General features: G+C 47.9%; 1 protein-coding gene across 1 annotated transcript; it reads left to right on the top strand.

Annotated features, from left to right (window-relative positions):
* Window positions 1-902: 902 nt before the first annotated feature.
* On the top strand, window positions 903-2,335 carry LOC102957330 (elongation of very long chain fatty acids protein 5-like). The gene is made up of 3 exons (XM_007089691.3): window positions 903-966; window positions 1,148-1,332; window positions 2,240-2,335. The coding sequence occupies exons 1-3, from the start codon at window positions 909-911 to the stop codon at window positions 2,333-2,335; spliced, it is 339 nt and encodes a 112-aa protein (XP_007089753.3). The 5' UTR covers window positions 903-908.
* The last annotated feature ends 7,374 nt before the right edge of the window (window positions 2,336-9,709 follow it).

A 9,709-nucleotide genomic window follows, 5' to 3' on the forward strand; every position in this document is an offset into this window, starting at 1 on the left:
GGGGATGGTAAGGGGACCAGTGGGCTGACAGTCTGCATCCATGTGGGCACTGTCCATCTATCTGTAAGCTTTGACCCACCCTCTCCAAGCCACAACCTCTGTCCTTTGCCCTCTTAGTTCCCTCCTCCTAACTGGGCTGCCTCTTGCTCTCTTTCTCCCTGAGGCTATGACAATGTCAGGGTACCCAGCCATGGCATGGACGTCAGCCTCAGTTTCCAGTTCTCAGCAAGTGTATGAGTGTGAGTGTGTGTGTAAGGGCTGGGGCTGGGGTCATCCACAGAGCACAGAAGTAGAGAGCTTCTGAAGGTGGGGCTGCCCGTCGGTCACACCCTACACCCTGGAGCCCTGAGGACCTGTCACTTAGACCCACCACCAACCTCAACACCATGAGCAGCCAAAGCAGCATCAATCACTGACCAGAGGAGCCCAGATGCCACAGGAGTAAGTTAAGCCCTGGAGGGACTGGGTGTGGCTGAGCTCAGTGAAGGGCAGGTAAAGCCAGGAACCCTCAGAAAGAGCAGGAAGCATAGAGCAGAAAAGAGGAAACAGCAGAGCTTTCTCTGGTCCTCCCCTTGTTCAGTGCACAATATCCACACCCCTTTCCCTCAGGACTGAAATCTGGGGGACGGGGGGCACTGCAGAAGCTGGAGAGAACTGGTAGAGCAGCAAAGAGTGTGAGGATTGGAGGGAAGTATGACCAATGGAGTCTCTCTAAAAGTGCATGGTTGGTAGTCATACAACGCCCAAAGGCAGGGACAGGGGAGGCCCAAACTCAGTGGTCATGTGGGGACTGCTGAGGAAACTTGTAGAACCTCAGCTGGCCATGCGATAAGGGACGGAGATAGTGAATGGGGGGAGGGGTGATTTGGACAAGAAACAAACCCTGCTTTCACTTACAGGTGCTCGCAATGGCCAGTACCTTGAAGAAACTCTGGAATAAATACATCTGGGCCTTTGAAAATGGAGGTAGGAGATGGTGTCCTTTAATGGGAACTTTTGCTTGTTTATTCAGCCCATCCTGATGTCAGACATCTTAAGGGACAAGACATAGTAATGACCAAGACCTTGGGAACTGGCTGAAGGGAGTGCTCAGGGAAGTGGGCATGGTGGCCAGTTCAGCTGTCTCCCTGACCCTTTGCTTTTCTAGACCCAAGGATGGATTCCTGGCTCCTCGTACACTTGCCACTCCCTGTCATTCTTCTTTCTGTCTTCTATCTTTTGGTGGTGGCAAGTCCTTGCTTCATGTCTGGATGGGAGTGTCTGAGGTTTGCAGGATCCCTCGCCGCCTATAGCCCAGGCCTGGTGGCCTTCTCAGGGTACATATTCTATGAGGTAAGCCCGGTGGGGCCCTGCAGAGTTCTAGGGTCTTCTCCTTTCTGGGGTGCCCAAAGACCATGATCTTCCTATGCATAAAGCTGAAAAGCTTTGGAGGGGACACATATAGGAGCTGGGGTTCTGTTCCATCTTTGGTGACCCTGCCTTCCCTATAGAGACACAAATCCCATCACCAACTCCCATTTACCTTTTCTTTAAATGGAAAAATAGATGTCAGCAGCAAGCAAGATAGAATGTATTACCCCCCATGCACACCTAAAAGAACCCCCCACTGCCTCCTGTTTCTGCCTAGGCTCTGTTATTCTCTGCCTAGTGTTCCAAGCTCCAAACGCAGGGTCCCTTCCAGACACCTTGCTGTCAGCAAATCATTGGTCAGCATGTGTGCACTGGGCATGAATTGGGTGCCTGGCTGTGCAAGAACCTGCAGAGCCGCTGCTGGAGAAGGCACCCCTCACCCCTGCAGTTTCCGCTCTAGGTGGAGAGTCATTTGTGGAAATGGGTGATTACAATTCACAACAGGAAGTATGTGCTAGGGATGGGGAGGAGGCGCAGAGACCCATTTGGGGTGTCAGGAAGAGCTTTCTAGAGAAAGTGGTCGTCATCACTGGCATTTTACTGCGATTATTACAGTGAGGCACTGCTCTAAGTGCTTTCCAAGGACCTGCTCATCAGTCCTCATACCAGCACTGCCTCAAGATACAAAGGGGCCAGGTAATGTAGCAGGTGGTGAGCCTCTCTGGCCACAGAGCTTGCCCCTTCACCCCCAGCCCCTCTGCCTCAGTGCACCAGCTGGGAGGAGATGATGCAAGCGGTCCAGCCTGAAGAAGCAGGTCCTGACAGCCACACCTCTCACCTTCCCTCCTCTATCCACTGGTCTCCATTCCTCATTAATGTTCACCTCCAGGCCACCCTCTGCACTGCTGACAGAATGATCATCCCAGACACCTACGCACCAAAAGGAACTGCTGACCCTATGAAGGCTTCCCAGCAGCAGGGGTAAGGCAACCCTTTCGATGGGTATAGAAGCCTCCCACAGTCCTCTCAGCTCAGCCTTACATTCCCACCTCGCCTCCTTCTACTGCCTGGGCAGCTTGCATGCCAACTGCCTCCTCCAAAGCCACACCGCTCCCCAGGCCCACAGCCTTGCTCCGTGGGCTCCAGGCCTTGGCTGTTACCTGACCCTCACAAATTCCTACATATTCTGTAGACTCAGGCTTCTCCTGAAGCCTTCCTTGGCTCTCCAAGTCCAGGTCATTTGTTTCCTTCTTTGGGTTTCCACCTCTAATCTCCATGGTGGACCAGGGGCAGGTCTACCAGCTGGGCAGCACTGCTCATGTGTATGTCTCCCTAGCTCTACATTCAGTGACTTCCTGGTAGCTCAAAACCAGCCATGGTGGGAGCATTTACACCATAGGAACTGGCCAACTCTACAAATCAGTCTCCCCTCTCCTACCCTAAGGGCCTGATAAACGATTTGTTGGTCTCACTCTGAAGGGCAAGTGCTTCAAAGGCAGGGTCACTCCTCCCCATTTTTATTTTTATTTTTGTAATTTAAATTAACGTTAGTTAACATACAGTGCAGTTTTTGTTTTAGAAGTAGAACCCAGTGATTCATCACTTACATACAACACTCAGTGCTCATCCCAACAAGTGCCCTCCTTAATGTCCATCACCCATTTAGCCCATTACCCCACTCACCTCCCCACTAGCACCCCCCCCAGTTTGTTCTCTGTATTTAAGAGTACCTTATTGTTTGCCTCCTTCTCTTTTGTCATCTGATTTTTCCTTCCCTTCCCCTTTGTTCATCTGTTGTGTTTCTCAAATTCCACATACAAGTGAAATCATATATTTGTCTTTCTATGACTGACTTATTTCACTTAGTATAATACATTCTAGTTCCATCCACATTGCCGCAAATGGCAAGATTTCATTCTTTTTCATCACCAAGTAGTATTCCATTGTATGTATATACCACATCTTCTTTATCCATTCATCAGTTGATGGACATTTGGGCTTTTTCCATACTTTGGCTACTGCTCACTTCTCTTTTAAAAGTCAGGCCCAGCATAATGTCTGGTACCTTGCGGACGATACAGATACTTTGTGAAACACAAGACATACCCCAGAGAGCTTGTCATTTAATTGTGGCAACAAATTTCTCTGCTTCCACCATAATCCTTTGAAAATCTGCCATGTCCACATCCACTTCTTGCTCAGAAGCCCTTGGTAGCTCCCTTGGCCTATATGACCCAAATGTGAACTCCCACAAGGTAAGGATTTGTCTCAGTGCTCAGAACAGTGGCTAGCATGGAGAAGTGCATAGTACCATTCAACCTGTCATTTTCAAATGAATACTAAATGATAAAGTTCAAGCTCCTTAAAATAGCCTTTAAGTCCCCTCATTAACCAATTCTGTTCTCTGCTTCTGTGGCTGCTCCTCCCCCAGTGGAAGCCTCCACTGCATTCTCACTGATCCCTTTCTGGCCTCAGGGCAGTTAGGAGAGGTCCAGGCACCCTGCACTTCTCCTTGGCATGCTCAGGCCCTCCTCATTCTCCAGTCCTCTACCGACTTCTGGAACACCTCGTGGTTCCTACTCTTCTTCCAGCCCCAACCTTACAAGGTTTCCTACATCTCAGTGAGCCTTTGAGCTCCTTGGGGGCAGGGTTGATGTGTATAAAGATTCGTGTCCCTCCAACATTCCAGCACCTGGATTAGGGTCTCACACATAGTAAGTGCTCAGTGTGGCTGTGTGGCCCATAGTTGTGCACATTAAAAAAAAAAATGAGAGACCAGCAAGACGTATGCACATCCCAGCCTCTGCTCTAGCCACTCCATGGAGGTGATCTGATTAGCAATCACTCACTGAGTATCACTGAGGGTTGGAGAGGGACGATGGTGTCCAGAACTTGACTGGAGGAGGTTTTAGCCTCACAGGCCCTGAGCCAGGTGGGTCTCACCATGGTAGAGCAAGCTTTCCTTTTCTCTTCTTCCTCCCTGTTCATAGCCACCTCACTTCTGGATAACTACAGCTACTTCTGCCAGTCTGTAAATTGTTACCAAGATAAGGGGATGGCAAGACATGGCAGCATTAGGCCTGGAAAGAGTGTTGATAGGATGCACTTTGTAAAAACTGGAGCTTGATCAGGGTGGTGTCACTTATGATGGGAGGCAGTGAATCCATTAGTTCCATGCAGCTTTGGAAGACCTCAGTTTGAATCTCAGCTCTGCCAATCACTTGCTGTGTTACAATGGGTGGCTTACTTACCTTTTATGGGCCACAATTTTTTTAATCTATAAAATGGGATCAATAATACCTACTTTATAAAAGGCAACAATTGTAAGAAGACTGAAGTGGATATGTATGAAAGTGTTTAACCCTGAGCCTGGCACACACTGAGTGGTAGCTAAGTGGTAGGTATTTCATTGTTTTTAGCTGTTCTCTGTTCAACTGTAGCAGAACAAAAAAACTTCTTTGTAGAAAAAAATCTAACTGAGTCTTGACAAGTCACCAGATAGTGATTTAGATGCTGAATTGAGAGATACTGAGTGATGGGCTGAAGTCTTGCTACTCAAAGTGTGGTCCCCAGACCAGCAGCAGCAGCATCACCTGGGAACCTGTTGAAAATGCAGAATCTCATGTCCCACTCCAGGCACACTGATTAAGAATCTGTGTTTCAACAGACAAGATGACCTGGAAATCTGCATGCTCATTAAGATTACATGGCTACAGGCTACAGCACCTTTGGAGAGTCCTTCTGTTAACACTCTCAGTAGCTTCTCCCCATTTCCCTGTGCTCACAGGCATCTTCCTGCAAACAGGTAAGCACTGTGGGAGCAGGGGGCACCTAGGAACAGTGGGGACTGGAGCTGAAGCCAGCCTTGTTGGGGCCAGCTGCACCACCAGCAGGACAGTGGTCTGACTGAACTTCCCCTTGATTCCCAGCAGATGGCGAACATGTGTTGATGGTGCTTTTCACAGGCCATTAAATTGTTTGATACTGAAAGCACCAAGGTCCCTTTGGTTCTTACACACTTATATGGCAGAGATAACAGAGTTATCTCTGTTAGCCGGGTCTGGGTTGGGTTTTAAGGTGCTCTGTTTGGACGCTTCCCTCAAGCATCCTTGTTGATGTCCTCAGGGTTTGTCCAGGTGGCCACATCTGAGGCTGATCTCAGAGCAAAACCTTGGTCCCATTACCTAGCAGAGGAAAGATCCTCCTTGATGTAACACCTCCCACCACCAAACGCTCTCATGGGCCCCCACTGTCATGCACCTGCATAAAAGTAAGCACTTTCCCCCATTAGCAACAAGGTTCTAGGCTGAATGAAAATGGAAAGATAAACAAATTTAAAAACCTAATATTATGTGGCAAGGATCATCATGCAGCAAGAGCCATTCTTAAGTGTTAATGAGGAGAAAAAAACACTACTTGTGAATCCAGACAGTTTGTAGGATTGAGTGGGATGGGGCGAGGTCATAATTTGGAGGAAGTGATGAAAGGGAGGGGGCTCTTTCTAATCAAAAACTTGCCAAAATGAAGTCTGAGCAGAGAACATTTGGGAATTTGTCTTATGGGACTTGGGCTGGGTGTTCAATACCTGAGTTCTCTTCCCATTGCCCTGGGAAGGATATTGGAAGGAGCCCAGTCTCTGAAGCCAGACCGTGTTCAAATAACCTTGGGCAACTTACTTAACCTCTCTGTGCCTCAGTTTTCCCATCTGTAAAATGGAGGTAAATATAAACCACATACTATTGTGAATATTTATATAATAATTTAAACATGCAAAGTAGCTGGCACACAGTAGATGCTACATAGGTGTTTAACAAGTGTTATTTTCCTCAAGTTTTAGTCTCCCCTTCAGCAAAACAGGCAGAATCACCCTGTCTTTGGCAGTTGAGGCCCCAGGAGAAGAGTAGAGAATCGACATCATCTTTTCTGCCTCTCCAGGTCTTCTTCATATTACGAAAGAAGCCAGAGCACATCACCTTTCTGCATGTCTGCCATGTTCTTCACACAGTGGGCTGGCGTCAGATATGTGTCACATGGTCAAGGTAAGTGACACAGCTGCAGGCAGCCTTGCCCCAGGCCCTTCTGAGGCAGGTCCCTGTCTGCTGGCTGAGTCCTGAGCTTGGGAGGTGTGTATCCCTGTAAACAACAGTTTGGTGCTAAGGTTCCCCTTCTTTGTGGCCATGAGACCAGGCCTCTGCTCCCATTTTATCTCTGTTTTTCTTCAGAGCTTCCTACCACCCTTGGGCAGGGGACTGTGGGAGATTCTCAGAGCCATCTGCCTTGACAGTACAGAGGGAGTTATAAGCACTCTCGTTTGGCATCCTGTCAGCCCCAACCCACCATGATGACCTCAAACAGCTCGTGCCAGACCTCCTCATGATAGGACCTTCCCAAGGACTTTTTCTGTAAGGTATGCAGAAATGCTCCCTGCAGCTTAGACAATTGGAAGATGGGAGAAATAAAAAACAAACCACTAGGCCCAGCTCCACTATTTCACTTTATCTCCCCACGCCACCCTATAGCCTTCTTTGTCAGGATGCTGAATGCTTTGGTCCCCGTCTCCACATGCCTGTACTATGGACTGGCCAGTCTGGGGCCCTGTGTGCAGCTCTACCTGTGGTGGAAGTGACATTTAACCATCCTTCAACAGGTAAGAAAGACCCATCAGCTCCAGGGGTCTTGGCTGAGTCCTGGGTTCTATTCTTAGTTGCACCAGTGATGTGGTATCTGAACACAAACAAGCCCTTCTTAACACTGTTCTTCCTTAGTTTCTAAACTTGTAAGGTTCTCAGTAACCATCTTGTCAATCCTAGAACCAACCCTAAGTCACTGACCTGATGTGGGACCTGGAGCAAGTGACTTCCACACTTCAGACCTCAGTCTAATCCGTGAAGTAAGGGGGGTGGGCTATATGACCTCAAAGCACTAATATCCTGAGAGCCTGGGATAACTGATGACCCTTCATGTGACCAGAGGGTGCCTTGTGGTTTGGGGAGTGCCATTGCCAGCTGGTGGTAGCAGCCTGAGGTATTCCTCAGGCCACCTAGGATTGATTGAGTCCATCATCAATGTTCACAAGACATGGCTGGATTGGTGCAAATGGGGAGCCAGAACTGGGAGAAGGATCAGGAAGACTCTTAGGATCATAAATCGGGAGAAAATGGGGGCAATGCCTCACCATCCCCCTGCCGGTAGACAGGGAAGTGAAGACAAGAGGAGTCAAGGGTAACGTTCTTCCAGTTCCTCAGCACTGCTCACTGCTCTCCTGTTTATGTTCTCTCATGCTTTCCTTCACCCAGGGTCAGTTGCCACCGTTGCCCACTCCTCCTACAGCCACTTCACTGAGTGCTCCTTCCCTGATGGATTCAACATGGTGGTCCTCCTCTGCAGCCTCAGTGTCATCAGCCTTTTCCTCAACTGCCACCACCAGACGTACCTGAGGGGCAAGCGGGAGAAGCTGACTTCAGGGGCAGGACCCAAGGACTGAAACTAGTAGAGCTGTCCCCACAGAGAGTTGGCAGAAGACAGCGTGGGTCACAGCCCACCTGTGCTGAGCAGATACCTCTGGGCCTGCATTTCTTTCTGTGAAGGGTGGAGGAGAATTGCCTTCTCTCTGAAGTTCAGGAGAACAGAAATGGACCAAGCTCCTTGCACTCACTTCTGTTACAGCATTTCTCACATGGATTTGTCACTGTTTGATGTGAGCCCTCTCAGGAGGGACTGTCTTGTTCTCAATGTCCCCCCCACCTGGCACAGCACCTTAATAAATGTGCATTTGGGTCCTTGTATTCCATGACTGGCCGTCATGACGTTTGGTGAAGATCAGGGCTGGTGGCATGCCTAAAGCCAAGGCTGGCTTGATATCCAAACTTGCAGTAGGAAATGATGCGAAGAATATGCAAGGGTGGGTCTGTTTGGTTTCTAGCATGGCTGTGTCAATGTTTGCCCCTGTGTCTCTTCTTGTCTCTTCACTCTTACCTGCACTTGTATGATTCTGTGTGTGTAAATGGGAGAGGGTTATGTGTATGTCTAAATTTTTGTTTTCAAGTAAACATGCATGTTTCCATTTGAGTTTCTCTCAGTGTCGTCTGCTTGTCTCTTCTGTATGTCTATGTAAGTGCCACATGGTAACAAAAGCCAACTGGGATCAATATTTTTCCTGTCCCCAATGGGAAATATGGAAGTTCCCTGAGAAATCTGAATATATGTTCCACTGAGGGCCTCCCAAGAGGCATGTGAGAAAAGGAGAAATGGAAAAATGAATATAGCCATCCACTTCACAGAGAGGGAAACTGAAGACCAGAAAAAGGGAATATATGTCTGAGATAATATAGTATGGTGGAAGCAAACATTTGCTGATCCATTTAAAACCAGGAGTGGATTCATCAGGCTCTGTGCTGACAGCTCAGAGCCTGGAGCCTGCTTCGATTCTGTGTCTCCCTCTCTCTCTGCCCCTCCCCTGCTCATGCTCTGTCTCTGTCTCAAAAATAAATAAAAACATTAAAAAATTAAAAAAAAAAACTGGAGTGGATGGGTCTCTGGGAAGCAGTTGACCTGGGAGCTGCCTCTGGGCTTCCAGGATGCTTATTTTTCTTTATAATCTCTCTTCTTCACTCTTTCCCCCCATTAAGTAAATCCTTATTTTGCGAAGGCTCCCCAGTAAAGAACATTCAAGAACTGTTGAAGTTTATGGAGTGCTATTTGGGGACTATCTATCCATCAGATACTTGAGCTAATTAACCGAAGGCCAGGCAGGGCTGCATCCTGTGGACAGTATATTCAAAGAAAATTTCCTCTAAGTTAGCAGGATGTGAACACATCCCACACAATTTTCCATACACAGGTTGAGTGCCTTTGGAGGTGGGTGCATATCTCCTTAAACACATAAGACTAAAGTCTGTTCATGTGCTTAGCAGCCAGGATAAGGAAATATTGCTCATTCCAGAGTTCAGAGCTAATGTTTGTCCAGGTCTTTGTAGCTGCTTTGCCTGATCAAGCAGCACAAGAGGAAGTGATATGTCCCAGTTCATGTCTGAATGTAAGGTTTTGGCTGGGGAGACCCTGACTCTACCTGGTTCAGGAGTACTGTGCAGGTATTGTTTATCAGTGTAGAAAGATTGTGTGAATCTTATAAGACACAAAGTTAATTTGTATTTGTCAAAACATAGCCAAATTCATAATTAATATTGTAGTTCATTTCTATGAACTTTTCTGTTTTGAGATAATGATAAGCAAGAGTGCTGGTTAAATTCTTAAATATATAGCAGAGCTGAGTTATAGCCGACAGTGGCCATGGGCCAAGACAAGGAGGCTGTGAGTAACCAGTGGGTTGGTCCCAGAGACAGAAGCGAGGGGGCTGTGC

The sequence above is a fragment of the Panthera tigris genome, chromosome B4 (assembly GCF_018350195.1).
Source record: "Panthera tigris isolate Pti1 chromosome B4, P.tigris_Pti1_mat1.1, whole genome shotgun sequence".
Classification (NCBI taxonomy): domain Eukaryota; kingdom Metazoa; phylum Chordata; class Mammalia; order Carnivora; family Felidae; genus Panthera; species Panthera tigris.

What these genes read in the sequence shown, in the direction of transcription:
- LOC102957330 (XM_007089691.3), top strand. Translation starts at nt 909, where the DNA reads ATGGCCAGTACCTTGAAGAAACTCTGGAATAAATACATCTGGGCCTTT. An exon ending in CTGGGCCTTTGAAAATGGAG is followed by an intron (nt 967 to 1,147) that starts GTAGGAGATGGT and finishes TTGCTTTTCTAG; the next exon opens with ACCCAAGGATGGATTCCTGG. An exon ending in CAGGGTACATATTCTATGAG is followed by an intron (nt 1,333 to 2,239) that starts GTAAGCCCGGTG and finishes GTTCACCTCCAG; the next exon opens with GCCACCCTCTGCACTGCTGA.